Source organism: Cyclopterus lumpus, chromosome 3, assembly GCF_009769545.1.
Source record: "Cyclopterus lumpus isolate fCycLum1 chromosome 3, fCycLum1.pri, whole genome shotgun sequence".
NCBI classification, from domain to species: domain Eukaryota; kingdom Metazoa; phylum Chordata; class Actinopteri; order Perciformes; family Cyclopteridae; genus Cyclopterus; species Cyclopterus lumpus.
In genome coordinates this window covers 6,735,059-6,758,282 of record NC_046968.1, presented here as the reverse complement: position 1 = coordinate 6,758,282, position 23,224 = coordinate 6,735,059, and the positions used below count along the sequence as shown (strand labels likewise).

The following is a 23,224-nucleotide window of genomic DNA, read 5'->3' as shown; positions in this document are numbered from 1 at the left end:
TGTCCCCAAGGAGCTTTTTGACAACCTTAGTACCCTCCACCGACCACCCTTCCCCTCCAAGTCGTCAGGAGCTGCCCCCTCTCCAGGGGGACATGATCGCCGGGTATAGGACCTCCTCAAAGTGCTCTTTCCACCGTCTGATGATGTCCCCCGTCCGAGTCAGCAACTCTGACAACAGCCTGGGGTAGGCCCTGATTTCCCTTCCAGAGCCTGTCAGATGGTTTGCCAGAACCTCCTTGAGGCCCACCGAAAAGTCCATGGCCTCCCCGAACTCCTCCAATGCCCGAATTGTAGCATCTGTGACCACCGCAGGTGCAGCCTTTTTGGCCTGCCGGTACCTGTCAGCTGCTTCAGGAGAACCCTGGGCTAACCAGGCTCGAAAGTCCTCCTTCTTCAGCTTGACGGCTTCCCTCACCCCCGGTGTCCACCACCCTGTTCTTGGGTTGCCGCCACGACATAAGCATAAGCACAAACAACAGTCAGAGCCTTACTCCCCGCAACATGCGTGCGCAGCAAGGAGGACCCTCTCATTCTCAGGGGAAAACTTCAACATGGCGGCGCTCAGCCAGGGGCTGGGGGGATCCCCGGTTTTCCTGGTCCAGGCGAGGTAGCGGAAGTATGTGGGCAGGATTTTTTTACCACTCTTAGTCTGGGCTCTCCTCCGAGACCTGTTTACCTTGTGAGAGCCTACCAAGGGCTAATACCCCGGACAACATAGCTCCCAGGATCACTGAGTCACTCAAACTCCTCCACCACGTTAAAGTGGTGATTCGCAGAGAATAATATTAATCAATCAAAATTCGTATTGTTGTTTAATGGTTAAACTGATAATTGCAATAAGCACTTAGGAAGCAGCCAAAGTCAGCTCACGGTTTTCTGCATCTAAATGCAAATCCTAGATGTAAGATGTGAGTTGTTTAGTGAAGCTGGTCCTTTCTTGCTTGTTAGGATGGCCACCTAGTGGCTGGATTTTGGAAGCAGGAAGCTCGACACAGAGGTTACGTGGAGACCAACCGGGTGTTTATTTTACCAACACTTACAACAAACAAGACAGTCATTGTGTAAGGGTAGCATGTAGTCCCACATGTGACCATAGAGATCATATAAAGCCCAAACAGGAAAATAGACTTTAGAAACACCCCTCTACTATTTATCAATTGGTCACTAAACTTTGTACTGTCCATTCACTGACGAGGAATCATCGGTTACAATGAACCAAGGATTTTGGTTTTAGTCTTACCAAACAGCTTTGTGTTGTCTCTTTTGGCGTTTTGTGAAATTCATGTTGTGTTTTGTCCCTCTGTGCCACTGTGCTATCGCATAAGTAGTTAATATTCAGCCAGCAGACTTCACACGGAAGCTTTGCAAAGTGTGTTACAAAGTCATAGAAAATCAATAAATAAAATGTTTTAAATATACATAAATACATCAATATCTACACAGTTTATAAGGTGAAAAACAAAAATTGTGTATTTTTCTTCTCTGCTGTTCAGTCACACCGGATAAAACCAAAGTCCAGATTACAATATGACAGGACGGATTAAGATATGGTTGAATCAATGAATATTAATATGTTACGTTATTAGTGTGTAGTGGTGCCACGGGGCCTCTGTGGATCAGGTGTTCACAGTGTTGGCAGCAGTGAGGAGTGAGGAGAACAGAGAGTCTGGTCTTTGCTTCAGCACATCTGGGTCGTCAAACTCTGCCACCTGTCGAACAAATCACTTCCTGTTAGTCAAGGTTTGGAAGCACACAAACTTTCTGTTTGTGTATTCATCTGTTACCTCGCCATTGTCCATGACCAGAATACGATCTGCGTGGAGCACAGTGTTGATACGATGGGCGATAGTGAGCATGGTGCAGTCCTTGAAGGCTTCTTGGATGGTGTTCTGGATCAAGGCGTCTGTCTCTGCATCGATGGAAGCTGTAGCCTCATCCAAGAGAATGATCTGTTGGACAACAGAAGGGACAGTTAGTCCAGACGAAGAAAGACAAGCCGTTTGTTTTTTTAACAACACATTGGGTCAAGTTTGCACAGTTTGTCACAGATGAGGAGGATGATTACATTGAAATGGCTTTCAGAATCCAAATAAAGCAGGTTGTTCGGCAGGCTGGTACACAAACAAAACTCCATGCAACAAGGAATGAATGAAAGACTAAACGACAACCAACAGTGAGAAGGCAGGAGTATTGGTACATCTTAAGTGTCTTATTTGTAATTTTCCTTGCTTCAACCGGAAGTAGTTCAGCTCCGCCATCTTGACAGCCGCCTTAAAGCTCTCATTTCTGGTATGAGGAGCGAGGAGGGATCTCTATGGACCCTTGAGCAAGAATACAAGAGAGCATCCTTCACGGAAGAGTTTTAAAGACCGTCACACACACATTGTTGTTTTGATTCATTAATTTGATCGGACGCTGCAGCCGATCGGAGAGAGCAGGAAAGACTCTTTTACATATTTTGTTGACATTTCATTCAGTCATGTGAGGCTGATAAATGAGCTTCAGGTTCCATAAGTTACGTTTTTAATTTTACCAGAAACATTTAAACAAAAAAATTATTTGCAGTGTTCAAGAGACAAAAACAGACGCAAATAAACAATAATATGTATAAACGCATTCTGCCCGTCACAATTGATCCTGCTCCGATCGATCCAGGACACAGAACAGTAAGAAGTTTGTTAAACAGGTTAGACGTTAGAGAAAGGAAACACTGCTGCTCTGGCAGTGATAACTGTGTCTTAGCTCGTATTGGTGCACAGACTGAAGATTCTACAGCTTTTGAAGCCCAGCTGTGATCAGCTGATCAGGACGTGTAAACGTAAGTCCTGAGAATCCATGACGGATAGACACCTGGGAGAAGTAATCCAGTGGCTGTTTAGCGGCAGTAACATTGGGAAGTGTGGAAAATTGCAAGGTATCAGAAGAAACAGATGCATGAACAAACCTTGGAGTTGCGTAGTAGTGCTCTAGCCATACACATGAGTTGTCTCTCTCCTACAGAGAAGTTCTCTCCATTCTCCAACACTGTTGCCTCTAGTTTCCCCTCCAGTCTGGAGATCTGAGGAAACCAAACAATACTCAAAGAAACAGTTTTACTACTGCTACCTCCACCTATGAGAGTAACCTAGCTTGACTATGATCAAACAATGATATAACAACCCAAATGTTTGTAAAATAGAAATAAATACCAACTTAAACATAAAAATGCTACGAAATTAAGGCATTGGTAATAATAATCTAATAATATCATTGCGTAACACTCTGGTCAGGGTGCATTTTTCTGCTGTGTGTACGGGGGTCGAACCGGCTACCTTTTGGTTTCAGGACGACCACTCTCCCCATGAGGTACAGCCACCCCTAAATTCATATAGTACTTCTGTACCTTTACTCAAGTAAGATCTTACATACAGTGACTTTACCTGTGATGAAGTATTTTCACAGTATGGTATTGTTATTAATACTTCGTCCACCAATGCTACAGTTCATACTATATTTGAAAATAAGGGTTAAATAATACCAATAGACCACTGATAAGCAACTATCTGGTCAGATAACATTGTAATTCAAGATATACGAGGAAAAAATGCTTCACACTGGCAAAGAAGATGTATTCTGGATAACTGATCACATGCTATAATGAAACTGTTGATATACTGTGCTTCATATTGTCTCTGGAACATACCGAGTCCTTCATGTAGGTCTTCTCCAGCACCGCCCAGATCTCCTCATCATTGAAGTTATTGAAGGGGTCTAAGTTGTACCTGGAGGAGAGGACATGCAGCATCACAGTTGGCCGGTCAGTAACCTCAGTAAGAAAATGTTGTACCGGCGTGTAAACATTAACCTCTATGGAGTTAGGGGTTGGCTTAGGTTACCTGACTGTACCACTGAATAGCACCGGATCCTGGGGGATGATGGACAATTTGCTGCGCAGATCCTGCAGTCCAATGGCCGTGATGTCCATGCCATCTATCAGGATGGTTCCTGCTGCTGGCTCCACCAGCCTGAACAGAGCCACGCCAAGAGAGGACTTTCCTATAGAGACAAAGCACAACAGTAACCCTCACGGTTTACAAAAGCAGGGTTTCCCCCAGCACCCTTCAGGCATGTCTTTAGAATTTAACACTTTAATTATTAATACAAGGAAGATCTTTTATTTACTCATTTAAATCCAAAGACGCTGTTGTAACAACAGGGCTATCAACATTTACATATTTGAAGATACATTATGATCAATATACTATAGTTTTTGTGATTTATTGTAATGCATATACGTTGTTTGATATATGAAATGACGTATTGAAATATTTAAAATTGGGTGTGTATTCAGGCCTGTTCAAAATTCAACTCTGATAATTTCCCTCAATCAATAAATAATGAATATGTCTGAGTCATCTTGACATTTTCTGACTTTCCCATTTACAGTATAAAACTGCTGGAGTCAGGGTCTTACCAGAGCCTGTCCTTCCCACAATGCCCAGCTTCTCTCCAGCTCGAATGGAGAAATTGAGTCCGTTCAGGACAATGGGGGTATTCTCCCTGTACCTCATCGTATAGTCCTGGAAGGTGATGGTTCCACTCTTCGGCCAGTCCTTTGGGACTTGGGCTTCCTTTATTTGCCTGGGGGCCTCAGACTTACAACCCTGTACACAATTAAAAATAATAATTTGAAGGAGGTGAAAGGAGGTGTGTCAGAGGATAATTAACATCATAGAAGAGAAACTAATAGCTTCAGAAAGTGTTCTTCTTGTGAGGTTTAACGGAGAGTTTTAAGAAGACCAGGAAAGATGGATGGATAGTTTATAGTTATCAGGCAACCTGTGTATAAACAGTCATTATTTGTATGAGGCAGAGAAGTTTAGGTTCTGACCGTGATGTATTCCTGCAGCCGCTCCACCGAGCTGAATCTAGCCTCCACTTCTGTTGCCTGCCTCACTGTATACTGAAGCATGCCTGTCAGCTGGAAAACACAACATCTTTAAACACACACATTGCAGTTGCTTTCAATATATAATAATAATAATAATACTTTGAATTCATATAGCGCTTTTCTACTCTGTTTTACACTCAAAGACGCTTTACATAACGCATAGACAAACGGGACAAAATTAAATAGAAAGACAAGGAGCAAACAAAACAAACAAACAGAACATTTAGGGTTAAAAAAAACTGGAGAAGCTATGCGTCATGTTGTGGAGGGTAGGGTGCAGGGGCTAGCAGGTGAAGGTGAATTTGAAGAGGTGGGTTTTGAGGGCTTGCTTGAATGATGATAGGGGGGGATCCTGACGAATGTGGATGGGGAGGGCGTTCCAGAGATGGGGGTGCAGCAGCTGAGAAGACCCTCTCACCCCAGATCCGGCGCTTGGTCCTGATGGTCTTCAGAGTGTTTGCACTGGCGGGCTTGAGGCAACGGGTTGGGGCTTGGAGGGGGAGGGGCCAGGTTGTTTAGGGCTTTGTAGGTGATGAGTATTATCTTAAAGTCTATCCTGAATTTGACCGGGGTGATCTGTTCATAGCGGCAGGTGGAGGTGAGCAGTCGAGCGGCAGAGTCCTGAACATACTGAAGTTTATTGAGAATTTTGTTGGGAAAGCCAAAGAGGATGCTGTTGCAGTAGTCAAGTCTGGAGGTTATGAGGGCATGGATGAGAATTCCAGTGGTGGCAGAGGACAGGGAGGGCCGGAGGGGTGCAATGTTCCTGAGGTGAAAAAAGGCAGCTTATGTGATGTGGTTGGCGTGGGGTAGGAAAGAGAGGGTGGGGTCGAGGATGATACCAAGGTTGCGGACCTGTGTGGAGGGGGTGAGGATGGAGCCATCAATGTTGAGAGAGAAGGTCTAGATTGAGCAGGTGAGGGAGTTAGGGCTGATGATGAATATTTCAGATTTATTGCAGTTGAGTTTGAGAAAGTTCTGTTGCATCCATGATTTTATATTAGTGACACAGGTGGAGAGAGTAGAGTGGGTGACTGAGGTGATGGTCTTGGAGGAGAAATAGAGTTGGGTGTCGTCAGCGTAGCAGTGGAAGTCGAGACCATGACAACGGATGATTTGTACAAGGGGAAAGATGTAAATGATGAAGAGGAAAGGAGCAAGCACACAACCTTGGCACCGTGGGTGACTGGGGAGGTGGAGGATTTACAGTTGTTTATGGCAATGAATTGATGTCGGTCTGAAAGATATGAGGTGAACCAGGAAAGGGCAGTGCCAGTTATGACAAGGGAGTACTGGAGACGTGAGAGGAGGATGGAGTGGTTGATAGTGTTGAAGGCGGCACTGAGGTCAAGGAGGATGAGGATGTTGAGGAAGCCAGAATCAGCAGCGAGAAGCATATCATTTGTGATTTTCAGTAACCAAAGCCGGATTGAAAGAGATTATGGAGATTGAAGTGGGACATCATTTTGTAAATATCTTTACAAAAACAAAAATACACCAAAGGTTCATTCATGTTCTCTACCAAAGTTACCTGTATGGTGTAGGACAAGGCCAAGCCTTTAAAAGACGTACTGATGAAGTCATTACTGAGCACTACGAAGAGAGCCACCAACAAGGTCATGGTGGAAGCCATGGAGTCCAGGCAGAAAGAGAGCCAGCGTGTTCCAGAATTAAACAATAAATAGTGGTGGGAGTTGATGTCAATCAGAGTCTTGAACCTATAAAGTCATAAAGGACATGTCAGTGTTTGTGAACATATACCGTATTTTCCGCACTATAAGACGCAGTTAAAAGCCTTTAATTTTCTCAAAAAACGACAGTGCCCCTTATAATCCGGAGCGCCTTGAATATGGATTAATTCTGGTTGTGCTTACTGACCTCGAGGCAATTTTGTGTGGTACACGGCGCTCTGTCAAAATGTTTTAATACGACTTTGGTAAACTACAAAGCCGCACCGCTTGCAGCATTACGGCTACCGTAGTCAGGAGCGTCGCGGAGTAATACATACTGTGCTTCGCCATAATATTACAGTGTTTGTGTATAAGGATCCCAAAATGGCACCTGTCGAGAGACACGCTTACGATGCGGACTTCAAACTCAAGACTATCAGTCACGCAGTAGAACATGGGAATAGAGCATCTGCGAGAGAATTCAACATTAATGAATCAATGGTACGGAAGTGGAGGAAGCAAGAAGATGACCTGCGCCAAGTAAAGAAGACCACACAGAGTTACGCTAACGTTTGATTTAGCGTATCAGACTGTTTTTTTTACGTGTTACAACTGAACAAGGTTGGGAGTTAATGTGAATATACGCTCATTAACGTTTGAACAATGTTGAGAGTTATTGTGAACACCTTTAATAAAGTTTGACTGACTGACTGTTTTGTTTCGCTTAATGCGCCTTATAGTCGGGTGCGCTTTATATATGAAAAAAGATCTAAAATAGACCATTGACAGTGCGCCTTATAATCCAGTGCGCCCTATAGTGCGGAAAATACGGTACTGTACCGCCTCACCCCAATGATCAGTAACTCAGTTTTTACGATGCAGACCAGGATCAGAGACACTGACTGAAACATCACCTGCTGCTTTTGCACTGCATCTAACTATAAAGCAACTGGTCTACTTCACACTTGGCGGGTGTATTGCTGGGGAAGCAAGGGAATGCAGTGTCAACTGTGGTGCGATTTAGTCAGATCGTGGCACTAGAACAACACACTTTACGTTTTGGCCTGAAACCTTGGAAACGTTTTGTTTGTTGTTCTTTCATAGAATTAATTATATTTTTACTGAAAGCAAACCATGACCTCTTAGAGCAACTCATAATCAAGTTAAAATGCGCTATTACAGTTATTATAATGCATTTAAAAAGATTCTAATGTATTACAACTATGGAAATTATAATACACAATGATGTTAAAAATAATGGCGTCAAAAAACAAAATTCTATCTATTTTCTGCCATTTAAAATTGTCTCCAAATCCCCCCCACACCCCGACACCCCTACAACACTGCAAACAGCAATATGAAGAGCCACGCAGTTGAGTGGCAGTTAAAGGTCACGTTGAGGAACTCTTACAGTTGTATGTGTCTGTCTCTTATGTTGTAGGCGTGGATGGTGCTGAGGCCCTGCAGGGTCGAGGTGGTGAGAGAGATGCAGGGAGAACGACTGATGTTCTCCATCCTCTTCATATGACGGATACTCCTCTGGGAGATACTGCAGATGAATCACAACTGATATATTTAGTATACCTTGAAAGAACTCTTTTACTGCACTTGCTTTTGAAGATCAGAATCTACATGAGCGTCACATAATTCACTAAATGTGTAATCATCAGGTACCAGATCGTGAATTGCTACGATCTTATTTTCCAAAAGTACCAATAGAAATCAAATTCATCCTTTTTAAACTAGTATCAACTCACAAGAGAATGAGAGCTAACAAAGCTCCCATTAAAACCACAGCTGCCAGAATCAGGGGGAAGACAGCAGAGATGGTGATAATGTTGAAGAAAACCATCACAGAAAACTGCAAGAAGGGGTCCATGTTGAAGGGAAGGGCCGTGTCCACCTCCTCTTGATCTTTGGAGAAGCGGTTGAGAATGCGGCCTGTTGGCGTTGTGTCAAAGAAACTCATGGGACTGGAGAAAATCTGAGAAAGGAAAACAAAAGAAAACTTTATCATGAACACATTATGATATGGAGTAGGTCATTTGAAGGGAATGAGTGGGGATGGCATTGCCCTTGTTCATAAAATGACCAAAATGGTTGCTTTATCCTGCTCTCTAAATCGTGCATTCTAGTCCTGTCTTTCCCTTTGGTTGCATCAGTTGTAACACATGTTAACAGATTTAACTAAGTGATGTTTGATATTATATAGATGGCTGGGGTCAGCCATTCAACAGTACCTTCTTGAACATGGTGTTGTGAAGTTTGGTGGATGCATTCAAGGTGACCCAAGTGTAGGAGAAGCATTTGATGACGGCGAGTATCAACATGACCACCACCGTCATGCTATAAACCATTTGGTAGAAGTTGAAGTTTGGGTTTTGTAAGATGTTGCTTTGGTCTGAAGTTGTCCTATTGAATGACTTGGGGAAACAAAAAATAAATGAGGGATAATTTATTTACATATTTCTGGGGATATTTTTCATACAATTGTGAATATCGTCAACAATTAGTGCATATATGTGAAAATAACACATATATCACATAGTACAGTTAAGTTCTATCTGTTCTCTAAAAGCACACCAACTCCATCTCTGCCAAAAAACAGAGTCTTTGATTCCCGACCCTCAGATCTTCCATAAAACATGCCGATTGGGGAATGAATCTTTGGAGCGTCACATACATAACCAGGGCTGTGGCTATGTGTGAGTGAGAGAGTGAGAGATATAGAGAGTGATATATATCCAGTATATATATATATATATATAGAGAGAGAGAGAGAGGGAGAGAGAGATTTGGTTCTCACCCCGTCACCCTGCCCCAGCCAGAAGCTGAGCCACCAGTTGCTGAAGGCTGTGGATCCAATCATCAGGACGATGTTCAGGACGGTGAGGAAGCTTACTATGTAGCCTGCAGCAGCACAGTCACAGCAAACATCATCAACCAGGTTGTCCATGTGTAAATTGTGTATTATTGCATGCAATCATGCCAATGTGTGTGTGTGTGTGTGTGAGTGCTGTCGGCAATCAAACCTCCAGCTGCCTTGATATATTGATGGTAGACTCTCCAGGAGATGGCACCTTCTGTGCTAGACTCCTGACTGACCAGCTGATCCCCGAGAGAAGCTGAAGGGGAAGAAAAGTGACAACCGTTGTAGAAAGGGGAGAGATTCTTGTTGAAATACGTGAATAACAGTGCATATATTCTCTCCTCGAAGGCATTCATAATGTTGCGCTCATTTGTTGTAAACACAAAAAGTGAGAGGAAAATGTAAAAAACTGAAGAAAGAGATCTTAAAAGAGAAGCTGTTCAAACTTCCAGTCAGCACTTCTGTCCACTTAACGTCCGCAACCTTTGTCTTTAACGTTCCCACATTAAAATGGAACCAAATGAGTCTGACATCCTTGCAGAGACTGGCTAGATCAGATCTGAATTCATCGACATCAGAGACTCACATCTTTGGTCAGCTGTCATTCCATCATCCTTTTCATCCGACATGTCAAATGCTGAAAGGAAGCACAGATGTGGAAGGGAGATATCAATAAAAAGAGAGAAGAAATTCCTGTGCTGTAGACTAAATTGGAGACACACAGACATGCCCAAATATTACAATAACAACAGTATATTGGCTGTCAGGATTGTAGATGTGTTGCCCTGTCTTCTATTGTTTTACAAAGCTTTTAAAAAGCTGCTTGCTAGAACATCCCCCTGAGTGGTTCTGCTCTCTGAATTGCTTCCAGGGATCAATGTCTTCAAGTTATTAAATAATGTCCTATAGTTCCAGTGTATCTTTGTACTAAACTCTATAATAATCTCCAGCCTAGTTTTTGTTAATATACATTATTAAGTGGCGAATTGAGGCATACAAATGATCCCACACAATCTATTTTAGATCATTACATGTTTTCCTGGTTTACCTGGGTTCACTAACCCCCTGTCGGGGCTTTCTCTTGGCTCAATGTCCTTTGGCTGGGCAGTGTCTTGGGGAGATACCTCCTCCTCCTCCTCCTCAGTCTGAATGAAAAAGCAAAAACGCAATGATACTGCAACTCTGGACCAGTTGAGGACAATTAACTTTCACCCAAAAGTAAAGGATGAATCGTTAACCTATGGCCTAGTAGAATACATGTTCCTGCTACCTATAAACCTCTGACACATTTGGTTTATGGTTTAGGTGTATCGGTTTATTGTCTGTGCTAAAAAAGAATAAATAAAAAAAACGGTGAACGGTTTCACAGCTAGGAAGAAAGACACATAAGAAAAGCTACAGTACATTAGAGTATTGCGTTTTTTTAACCTCGGACTGTTCCATCTGGTAGTTGCTAATGAGCTTAGCGTAGCGGCCATTGGCTTTCATCAGGACCTGGTGGTTTCCAGCCTCCTGCACCTCGCCATCATCCAAAAGCATAACGTCATCACAGAACTCCAGATACTGACAGACACAAGTGAGGACAACCATGTCAACAAACCATCTCAGCACTGTGGCCAGAGTTCAACCTAACGCAGTCTAAACAGCACGTGTTTACTTCTATGACATTTGGCAGACAATTTTATCTTGTGGTTTGCAATGCTGCTCACAATTCATGAGAAATAAAATACTAATGGAAGCAATCAGGCACCACTTACTGGTGTTTGATTTACTGTTACATTGAGATTTTACTACAGTAGGGTTGGCCTTCGAATCCTTTTTTTGGTTGTTTCACTCAAAAAGTATGGCAATTCGATTGAGAAATTTAACATTAATAATAAGCTACTTGGGATTCACTATCTGCTAAAGAAACAAACTGTGTCTACCTGGAGCTGGTGTGTAATCAGTATGACGGATTTCCCTTGGAGCTCCTTCTTAATGCATTCCTCAAAGATGTGTTTCCCCACATGGGCATCGACAGCAGATAACGGATCGTCAAGGAGGAAGATGTCTCTATTGGAGTAGACAGCTCTGGCCAGGCTGATTCTTTGCTTCTGCCCCCCTGACAGATTCAGCCCTCGCTCTCCGATCTGCCAACAAACAGCAGAAAGCTATTGAGAAAACTGACAACGTGAAATGGTACGTCACAAAACTGCTTTTCCCTTTAACTAACTTACATCAATATAGAACAAATACAACTATTTGTAGCTGCAGCTCAGTCAGACTTGGAACTGATCCTAAATAGTTGTAGGCTTTAAAACAGTTCAAAGAAAGAAAAACAAAGTGAATTATTAATTGTACCAACTACTCTTCATCCATCTTTTGTTAATTCTAATGTCCGCAATTGGTTTCCTACCATACATCACAGGGTGATTTCACTCCGCTTATCAGAAATTGTTCAAAAGCAAAAAAAAACATTTAGTTCTGGGAGTTGAGAGTACAGCAGAAAGCTTCTACCTCAGTTTGATCACCATATGGGAGAATATCCAGGTCAGCTCTGAGGCTGCAGACATCCACAACTTTGTTGTATCTGTGGAGTAAGACAATGAGTTACCGGAAAGTCAAGGGACAGCCATCTATAGTGTATCATTTTTAAGATAGTGTATTGCTTCTCGCGGGTCTCTCTCCGCTCGCAGTAGCCCATGGCATTGGTGTGATGCATCTTAGCCCGGTGCTTCACAAGTCAAAAGCCTGAAGCTCCTCCAACCACCTGGCCACCTGCCCCTCCAGCTCCTTGAAGTGCCTGATTGACAGCACCACTGCCAAGAGCTCCCTGCGGGTTACGCAGTAGTGCCACTCAGCCTTTTTGAACGCCGTGCTGAAGAACGCCACCATTCGCTCCCCTTCGGGTCTCGCCTGGGAAAGTACTCCCCCAATACCCGACCTGCTAGCGTCTGTGTCCAGCGTGTACGGCAAGCTTGGGTCGGCTGGGGCAAGCACCGGAGCATTAATCAGGGTGCACTGAAGGCTGCTGAACGCCATCTGGCATTGTTACATCCAGGAAAAGTCTCTGTCCTTCTGCAGCAGCTGAAACAGTAGCTTAGCAGTGCAAGAAAACCCTCATACAAACCTCCTGTAGTACGAGGCCAGGCCCAAAAAACTCTTCAACTGTTTTTGGCTTGTGGGGATGGGCGACTGCCTGCACCTTTTCTTGCATGGTGGCGATGCCTTAACCACTACCTGGTGTCCCAAAAAGGATACCCTTCTCTGGATGAAGTGGCCTCGGAACTCTGGCAGAAGCTGCCACAGCTGTTCCTGCTGCTGGGGATCTAGGCCACCACAATTCTTGCTCCACACCCTTACCGCAACCAGAGTCCCCTCCTCCTCCTCCTTCTGGCACAACCTAGGTGGGATTGGGCTTGCGTAGCTCATGGTGGTGTGGGGTAGAGGCAAGGGATGCATCAGGGGAGCAGGCGAGGCGTGAAGGGTTGCCAGATGGAGTCTCTAGCATACTCGCTGATGGTGGAGGCAGAGAAGGGGTGTGGATGGGGATCATTGTGACAGCCTTCCTTGGAAAATCACCGTGCCTCGTTGCAGGTCTAACTGGCAGCCTGTGGCCTTCAAAAAGTCAAAACCCAGAATACATGAATCCTGCAGTGAAGGTATCCACACCAGGTGAAATACCTCCCCCCCCCGGCATCGGTTGAGTATCCACCATGATGAGGAACAGTGGTAACATATTAACATCACAAGTATCCAGTTAACGATACCTCCTTTTGTTTACATATTCAACAGTCTGTGATTACTTATAATGTAAGGCTTTAAGGCATAGTAAGGCATAGTTAAGTGATCATATACTTTGACTGATCGAAAGGTTCCCCCATCAAGATGTTTTCTTGAACAGTCCCATGAAATATCCAGGCCTGCTGGGAAACGTAGGCAAATGTCCCATCAGCTGTGATGGAGCCCTGCAGAAGGTGCATCTAAAATATAAAAATGAGCAGACAACCAGAAGAAAAGCTGTATGTTACATGGCATCAGTTAGATGTAGTTTAACTAAATGTAAATAAGGAGCATCATTTTTACATAACTGTGTAACAGAGTGGTGGACATTAAAACAGTGAGAATCAACAGCGGATACAAATGTCAAACATTATGTTATAAACTTGATTGTAAAGAGACTAAAGAACAAAAAAGACAAAAGGAGGAGCCAACCTGTTCCAAAATGCTGGAAATCAGTGATGTCTTTCCGCTCCCCACATTCCCACAGATGCCAAGCAGGTTTCCCTTTAGGAGATTGAGTGGAGGTTAATCTTTAACCCCATCTAGAACACCTCATTTATTCTCACCGGTGGAAGAACACACCTTGGGCAGTGTGAAGCAGATGTTTCTCAGGGTTGGTAAGGTTTCAGTCCTCCCATTCTGGCACATCTCCTCCACTTTGTGTCCCTTCTCCTCATTGGCTGGGATTAGAGGGGAGTCTGGCTGCATGGTTGGTCTGGTCCAAGAAAGTGTAGCATTTTTCATCACTATGGCTGAGTCCCTGTCCTTTCTCTGGATCAGGTAGGGCTCTGGATTCTGGATCAGCAATATTTTCTGAAACATTGCATTTATAAGCTTTTTTAAAAATGTATATAAAAAAATGATTTTAAGTTTAGTTCCAGACGCAGTTCCTGGAGAAACTGTGTTCAGCTACGGATAATATTATATATATTATATAATATTAATATTATGAACCCAGCTACGAGGGTGTTTGATGTTCCGACATTTGTGGAACTTCCACAACATGTACAAAGCAGAAATAGTGGTTATTTCTTCCATGGTTGATGGAGGAAATTAAGTTTTTCTTCCTCTGCGGCGTTTCTGTTGCGAACGAAGCAAATACTCACAAATAGTCTGGCGAGTAAACTCGCTTTGCTTTTGGTGTGAACGCAGCATCAAGGAGTGTGAGACGGCACAGGATTTCCTTCTTAAATATTTTTTGGGACCAGGTAAAGGCTTCACAACTTTGTGGTGATCATATGCCTTTCAAGCCGTCACGGTCCACATAAAATGATGTGGCGGGCCGGATTCAGCCTTGAGTTTGACACCTGTGGCGCACGTAGTAAAACTCTATCCAAGCTGTTAATTAGGTTTGAAATTAATAAAGATACAAAAATAGAACTATATCATGTCTCTACATTATCGATTATCCATCTTTAAAATGTATGAATTATTTTTCTCCTCCTATGAATCGCCACCTTAACGTGGTGGAGGAGTTTGAGTGGCTCAGTGATCCTGGGAGCTATGTTGTCCGGGGCATCAGCCCCTGGTAGGGTCTCCCAAGGCAAACAGGTCTCGGGGGAGAGCCCAGACTAAGAGCGGTTCAATAAACCCTGATGAATAGCAGCCCACGGTCTGAAGCTACCTTGCCCGGACAAGGGAAACCGGGGCACCCTCCCGGAGCCAGACCCAGGAGAGGAGCTCGTCAGCGCGTGTCTGGTGGCCGGGCTTTCGCCCATGGGGCCCGGTCGGGCTCAGCCCGAAAAAACAGCATGGAGCAGCAGTCACCCTGTGGACCCACCACCCGCAGGGAGAATTATCGGGGTCGGGTGCTATGTAGACCGGGTGGCGGGCCAGGCGGGAGACCTGGGCGGGCCGATCGCCGGCGGCATAGACTAGCTCTAGGGACGTGGAACGTCACCTCACTAGCGGGGAAAGAGCCGGAGCTGGTGCAGGAGGTGGAGCGGTACCAGCTAGATATAGTTAGGCTCACCTCCACGCACAGCATGGGCTCTGGAACCAAGCTCCTGGAGAAGGGTTGGACTTTGTCCTTCTCTGGAGTTGCCCAGGGTGAGAGGCGCCGGTCGGGAGTGGGGATACTCACGAGCCCCCGGCTGAGCACCGCTGTGTTGGAGTTTCCCCGGGGAACGAGAGGGTCGCCTCCCTGCGCCTACGGGTTGCGGGGAGTAAGGCTCTGACTGTTGTTTGTGCTTATGCACTGAACAGCATTTGGCTGGGGACATGGAATCCGAGTGGATCTTGTTCAAAGCCTCTATTGTGGACGCGGCTGCTCGGGGCTGTGGCCGGAAGGTCATCGGTGCCTGTCGTGGCGGCAACCCGAGAACCCGGTGGTGGACACCGGGGGTGAGGGAAGCCGTCAAACTGAAGAAGGAGGCCTTTCTGGCCTGGCTGGCCCAGGGGTCTCCTGAAGCAGCTGACGGGTACCGGCGGGCCAGAAGGGCTGCAGCTGCGATGGTCGCGGAGGCATGGGAGGAGTTCGGGGAGGCCATGGAGAAGGATTTCGGTTGGCCTCAAGGAAGTTCTGGCAAACCAGCCGACGGCTCAGGAAGGGAAAGCAGGGTCTACCCCAGGCTGTTCTCAGCAGGGGGGGGGGGGACTGCTGACCCAGACTGGGGACATCGTCGGGCGGTGGAAAGAGCACTTTGAGGAACTCCTAAACCCGGTCAACATGTCCCCCGGAGAGGGGGCAGCGCCGGAAGACTTTGGGGTGGTTTCACCCATATCCCTGGCAGAGGTTGCTAAGGTAGTCAAAAAGCTCCTTGGTGGCAAGGTGCCAGGGGTGGATGAGATCCGCCCTGAGATGCTGAAAGCGCTGGACATTGTTGGGCTGTCTTGGTTGACACGCCTTTTCAGTGTCGCATGGGGGTCGGGAACAGTGCCCATGGACTGGCAGACCGGGGTGGACCGGAGAGTGTGCTCGAACTATCGTGGTATCACACTGCTCAGCCTCCCGGGAAAAGCTTATGCCAGGGTGCTGGAGAGGAGGCTCCAACCGCTTGTCAAACCTCGGATTCAAGACGTACAGTGCGGATTCCGTCCCGATCGTGGAACAGTGGACCAGCTCTTTACCCTCGCAAGATTACTGGAGGGGTCCTGGGTGTTTGACCAACCAGTTTACATGTGCTTTGTAGACCTGAAGAAGGCTTTCGACCGGGTCCCTCTGGGGTTTTTGTGGGGGGTGCTGCGGGAGTATGGGGTGCCGGACCCGTTGGCACGGGCCATCCGGTCTCTGTACGCCTGCAGTAGGAGCTGTGTTCGTATCCTCGGTAGTAAGTCAGACACGTTCCCGGTGGGTGTTGGCCTCCGCCAGGGCTGCCCTTTATCACCGGTCCTGTTCGTGACCTTCACGGACAGGATATCTAGGCGCAGCCAGGGGGCGGAGAGGATCCGGTTCGGGAGTCTCGGGATCGCCTCTCTGCTGTTCGCGGATGATGTGGTCCTGTTTGCCTCCTCGGACCGTGACCTCCAGCATTCACTGGGGCGTTTTGCAGCCGAGTGCGAAGTGGCAGGGATGAGAGTTAGCACCTCCAAATCTGAGGCCATGGTGCTCTGCCGGAAACCGGCGGATTGCTCCCTCCAGGTGGGGACAAACTGCCTACCACAAGCGAAGGAGTTCAAGTATCTCGGGGTCTTGTTCACGAGTGAGGGTAAGGTGGAGCGGGAGATCGACAGGCGGATCAGTGCGGCTGCAGCAGTAAAACAGGCGCTGTACCGGTCCGTCTTGGTGAAGAGGGAGCTGAGTCGGAAGGCAAAGCTCTCCATTTACTGGTCGGTCTACGTTCCAAGCCTCACCTATGGTCACGAACTCTGGGTCGTGACCGAAAGAACGAGATCTCGGATACAAGCGGCCGAAATGAGCTTCCTCCCTAGGGTGGCCGGGCTCAGCCTTAGAGATAGGGTAAGGAGCTCGGACATCAGGGGGGAGCTTGGAGTCGAGTCGCTGCTGCTCCTTCGTGTCGAAAGGAGTCAGCTGAGGTGGTTCGGGCATCTAGTCAGGATCCCTCCTGGACGCCTCCCATTAGAGGTTTTCCGGGCACGGCAAACTGGTAGGAGGCCCCGGGGAAGACCGAGGACACGCTGGAGGCATTATATCTCCCGGCTGGCCTTGGAACACCTCGGGATCCCCCAGAATGAGCTGGAAAGTGTTGCGGGTGAGAGGGAGGTGTTGCCAACTAAAGTCCTGACTGTCAGTATAACTTGATATTTAACAATTCTAGACAGTTAAGGAGCTTTTCCCAATGGTTAAGAAGGGGGGGGATAGATCCCCCTTAGCCCGAGGCCACTGCTGCCCGTGGAGGGGCAGTAAGAAAGCCCTGCTTGTCCCATGGACGGTCACGAGTGTCTGAGGTGGAGAGTTGCTGTGAGCAACCGGGTATATATGTTCCAAGAAAGAAGGATCGAGGTCTTCAAATTGAGCCTACTAGACAGATACGGACGGTCAGATATTGATTTGTCAAATCTCCGCACTTTGTGGCAAAACACTTTGCTCATTAGCTTAAATCTTACATATTTACGGGTATTGCGAACTATTTATCTGTTAACCCTTTTTAATCTTGTTATGAATAAATATCGACTGCATTGCAGTTTAACTAAATAAGTTGTTTTCGAGGCTTTTCTGAGCAATCACTTAATCAGTTCCTTGATCGACCTGCCGACTGAGAGGTCTTTACGACGTCGTCATCATCCAGCCCCTGAGGTGAGTTGAGCCACATTCCCACGGCTACACACACTGATATTGACACACTTATTCCCTACACACATTGGCTTTGATAAGGAGAGAAATACTACTGGGAGACCCCTGGCTTCTAGCCGGACTTTGTTTTATCTACAGGCTGGGAGAGAGATTCATAGCTGTTAAATCTCCTTGCAGGGTTTGTCACAAATTATTAAATCTGAGTGTTTAAAACCAACCAGGTTTCTCTCCGCGGAGGTCATCCGAGGCACGAACGGGGTTACGCGTGACCACCGTGCACGGGCACCCAGGGCAGAGTCCCCTGTAACCCCATCTTATTCCTCCACTGCCGCTGTACACACGCGTCACTCATCAGACCCGAACGGTGTTAACTCATATAGGGGGAACTTGATCTCCGCCCTTCTCGCGGCTCTACCTCGGGACGTCTGGAACGCTCGTTCTCGCTCCTCCACGTCAGAGACGGGAGACACTGAGCGGCCCGGGTAAGATAGGCCGTATCGGGGTAACTGTCAGACGAGAGACATCGGTACCGGTAAAATTGGCTGTTATACCTCTGAGGGCCACTAGCCAGCCAGGCCGGCTACCCCATGGACCCGTGCTCTCACCGGTGTGCGGGTGTCAGCGTGCAGAGAACCACAGCGCCTGCACGTCGCCGATGTGTTTTAGTCAGTTTCTGCGCATAGACACTTCTGCCTTTAAAGCACGTTCCTAAATTAAATCAAAAGACTCCACAAAGTAAAGTAAACTAATTCGATTTGTTCCCCCTCCCAGTGATTGAATTGTAATTTTGTTAAACAATCATCACTAGAAAGCACAACCTCATAGTTGGTGTGGCTGGATGACATCACAGCAAGTTGACATTATGCAAGATTAGAGTAATAATGAATATTGTTGGCAGGACACAAAGAGAGGAGTTTACCCTGAGTCGTTTTAGTGAAACAGCAGCCTCAGCCAGGACCTTCGCACACTGGGGCGTAAGAACCAAGCAGAACCTCAAGGAGTTGAAGATGGCGATGGTGGTGAAGGCCTGTTAATAACAAAGAATGACGCTCACGCTACACAACGCTGACATTTTTCAGTCCACCTCAATCAACCACGTAAATCACACAGTTGGCACGATGGTAAAGGTTGTTGTACTGTATGTGCTGCTCTGCTACAGTACTCACATCCAATGCGTTGAGCTTCAAACTCAACGAAGTGTGTACAATGAAGGTGAGAACAGTGACAATGGTGGGGATGATGCTGGTGATGCTGGAATTGGCGTTCTGGACACAACCGACCTTCTGCAGTTCTTTCTTCTCATTTTTCCGGAAGTCTATAAGAGAGACAGCATCACATGTTGGGGGAATAGTTGAAGTTTTGTTTAACTTTACTTCTACCGATAAATTAGCAAAAGAGCATGGACTGGTGGAGGAATGGGCACATTGGAGCTCAACCCATAAGTTCCTGTTTTGCATATAGGCAGCTTGTTCTATATGGGTGTAAGGTATGTGGCAGCCTCATCTTCAGCCTCTGGTGCAGCGTGGCTATGGGATTTTTATTAAAAAACGAATAACAAAAACATGGAAAGTAACACACGTGACTTTCAAGATTGTGTTGGTGTTTGAACAAAGGGAATGTATAAATGATGAGTATAATATTTGATATTCAAGAAAGATTAAAAAATGCTTAACAAAGTCTGCCTAACTTCATACCTGCGATCTTCTTTTCAAAAGAATCTTCCCAGGCGTACATCTTGATAAGCTTGACACTGTTGAGAATCTCATTCATTGTGCGAACACGGCTGTCTGTTATCAATATGGTTTTCCCTCTGTATGTGTTAATAAGCTTGGCCAAGCCTAACTGAAAGCACAAAACATGTGTCAATTAAAAGCAAGCCACAAAAGAGGAAATACAAAGATATTAGTGTTGATGACTGAATTAGTTAGAATGAATTAGTTAGAAGGCATAACATTGTTGACGACTACTAGATAAAAAGGCATTTTTGTTTATAACCTTGGATTATTGCTTTTGAGCTCTGATTGTGATGTGGCTCGAATCCATTTTTGCACTGCTCATAAAAATATGTCTGATTAATAACTGTTTGTGCGGTTTCTAACATACAGACCTGTATTGGAATGAAGATGAGGTAGATGCTGACTCCAGTCAGTGCGGTGTAGCCCAGAATGTAGCAGGAATAGACAATACACACAATAAAGAGTACTGGGCAGGACACCACGAAGCTCCCTACCAATACTGCTTCAAATAATGTCTGGCCATCGTTGGTCAAAACACCAATCATCTGGACGGGGAGAAGGAGAGAAAGACTGTTATCTACATTTGCCAAGAATGCTTTGCCAAGGCAAGTTGCTTCAACTAATGGTGAGAGCAAGTGAATTCCACAGGATATTTATGACAAAGAAGTTGGGCCTTGTAAAACATCTAAAACAAGGTTATGCAGAAAACAAGAACACATATACCCACAAGGTGCCATTACAGGGTCCAGGGAACTGGGTGTGTGGCTTCACAAAGTTGAGCAAAGTCAATTCAGCTGGTTTAACCTTGTTTAAAGACACATCATGACCATGTATGAGCCTTTCAGAATGTCATACTCAAAGGCCCACCAGTCATATGTTTTGACATTTGACCATATTTCAAAAGCTTAATCAAAAGTAGCCAGCTAGTTTGGTGATTTTTGGAAAAACTGTCATTGATTTACGGCCAAATTTGCCCGATGCACATGTTAAGAACTAGTCCCACCCCCTATAGCAAGATTTCAAAATAGTTTCACACACAGGGTTTACCATTGTCATGAAACGTATCCTGCGAGTTCTGTACTGATTTATAGTCTGATTTGGGTTGTGCCACGCTCATCTTTTGCATTTGAAGCGCCACCTACAGTTTCAGGGTATGTTTCAGGTACTCCTGTAGACATACCCTGCTAGTTACGAGATGATTGGCCAAACATTTGCTGAGTCAATGAGGTTTTGATAATTTAGTTTGGCTTGGTCCAACAATGATCCAGGAGATGACAAACATTCTTTAAAAAGATTCCAGATGGAGAAAAATGTTGTGGGCGAACATATATTATCTAATGAGTGTGCCAAATTAATATTAAATCTGACTTGATTTTTGGGTGTTACAGCCCCACCCTTTAACCGATTGGCTTCACATGTACAGTACAGACATGTTCTCAACTAACTCATCCCAAAAAAAGCTAATACTTAATTTCAATAAATATCGAATTATTCCTTTAAACTCCACAAATCTAAAACAGGCATGAGGAATATTTGTTAAATATTTTCTTTGCACTACTTTTGACAGTTCACCAAGAGTAAAAGGATCTCTCAAATGAGGGGCCAAGTGATTCTGGCATATGAGATCGCTTTCCTAGAGAAATGCAGGCACCCTGAAATAAATAAGCATTATATGTATTTAACTCAGTCTTTACCTCTCCCATTGAAATGCCGGTGTGCAGCCGCAGAGAGATGACTTTCTGAAAAGCCACTGAAGAGTAGGCTCCCTTCAGCCTGACTGCAGTGCGCAGGTTCAATGCCCACAACAAGGAAATCATGAAGGCTTTGGAGAACTCTGAGGTGAACAAAGCAATGGACAGACCAACACCGTAGGCAACAGTGGACTTCTCTGGCTCCTCAGCGTAGTTCAGGATCTCATAGACCAGAACAGCCTGAGAGGGCAGACACGTTTGTAACACACAAAACAGGATTAAATACTAAACAACCTATCATTTTATTAACAAAACCTTTGGGATGTCACCCGTAAATAACGTTGCATTTCTTGGCTATTTTTATTATCTATAATAAGAACTTTTACTCTTCATACTTAGTACTTATAATCATACTTTAGCAGATTATAACTGCATATTTTAACTGAGTAAAGTTTTTAATGCAGTCCTTTTAATTGGAGTGTAGTTTACAGTATATTGTACAGTCTGAATCTGAATACTTCTTCCACTACATTTATACTGAATGTGATATTAGGACAAACTTTAGAAAAGGCTCCTGGATCAGGAATGAAATAGAAGAAGCACTGGTTCTGCTACTGATATTCAGCTTCAAATGTAATTACCGGGCCCAAAAACGCTGCCACCATGGCAAGGACGCCAGCAATGATGGACAGAATCAGCCTGGTTCTTTGAAAACAAAAGAATACTCGAACCAGAGAGGCCTTCTCCAGGCCCATCTTTGCCACCTCTTCCTCCCAGAGTCTGTGTAGCCTGTGCACAACGCAAACAATCAGCCATATTCATTTTTTCTGTATTTAATTGCGTCAAATGACGGTAGAGAAATGCATGTGTGTCCATAAATAAGCAAGAGTGTCAGACCTTTCTCCACTGGTGTCGGCTACATCAAAAGGTGACAGGTTGAGAGAGATCAGGTCCAACTTATTCCTGAACAAGGCCCACATCATGGGGGTCATCCAGGCAAAGGTTGCAAAGGAAAGGAAACCTGCATTGTCCAGAGGGTGGGACCTAAACGTAGAAACAAAATGCAATGGTACAGTATCTGTCTGTTAACATGTCATTTATTGATCAAATAAAATATAAGAGCATCAAAAGAAGATAATTGATGTCATCGATGACACTGACTGAGATGAGGACCAGCGGAAGGGTTTGAGGGTTTGAAGGCTCTGACTGTATTTTCCAAAAAGGGTCGGGTAGGATTTTTTTCTGTCGTCCAAATCAGTATGATCTGGACTGGATGCCACAGATCCAGTTCTCTGTTGGAAAACATTTTCCTGCTTAAGAGTCGTAAACATAAGGAGACAGAGTGAAAGTATCAGACAAAGATGGTTGTGCGAGTGAGAGAGAGAGAGAGAGAGAATGCAGGACAAACAATATAAGAGAGAAATATCTCAGGCAGTGGAAGTCACAAATGAAAAGGCTGGGACTCGACTGTTGTTTGTTTTAAACTTACGAAGGAGACTCCTCGAGTATCATTCTTCTCCAAAGAAAAGTATTTCTTCATTTTGTCCTGTACCAAGGGAAACAAGGATGCAAAATCACTATTTTACTTGCCAACAAGGGATTTGAGAATAAGCATTGCTTGAAAACTATAACCAAATATTTTTTAACAGCATCAACATGGAGGCGGTAACCAATAGAGTTTTACAGAACTTCATTCGGGAACAAGGACCACGCCCCGAACACAGCTCAATTCCCGCACACTACAGTACTTAAGCACAGCGCAGCTGTTCACCCCTCCTTGACTAAATACCGAGCATCCATGGAATTGAAACTCTCTCTCTCGCCTTCACTACTATACCATGCACATGCTTCCCTCCATCCAAGCCTCTCTTCC

General features: G+C 45.2%; 1 protein-coding gene across 1 annotated transcript; it reads right to left on the bottom strand.

Annotated features, from left to right (window-relative positions):
• Nucleotides 1–1,616: 1,616 nt before the first annotated feature.
• Nucleotides 1,617–22,891, bottom strand: LOC117751228 (multidrug resistance-associated protein 9-like). The gene is given in 30 exon segments (XM_034562914.1): nucleotides 1,617–1,709; nucleotides 1,785–1,949; nucleotides 2,945–3,058; nucleotides 3,683–3,761; nucleotides 3,876–4,035; nucleotides 4,454–4,643; nucleotides 4,871–4,960; nucleotides 6,462–6,648; nucleotides 8,012–8,149; nucleotides 8,358–8,584; nucleotides 8,841–9,101; nucleotides 9,368–9,510; nucleotides 9,633–9,725; nucleotides 10,056–10,106; nucleotides 10,518–10,614; nucleotides 10,898–11,032; nucleotides 11,395–11,598; nucleotides 11,966–12,038; nucleotides 13,307–13,431; nucleotides 13,664–13,735; nucleotides 13,814–14,044; nucleotides 18,844–18,951; nucleotides 19,091–19,239; nucleotides 19,619–19,766; nucleotides 20,032–20,205; nucleotides 21,355–21,591; nucleotides 21,993–22,140; nucleotides 22,249–22,395; nucleotides 22,513–22,661; nucleotides 22,841–22,891. Coding segments are annotated over 30 exon segments (4,239 nt in total).
• Nucleotides 22,892–23,224: the final 333 nt, after the last annotated feature.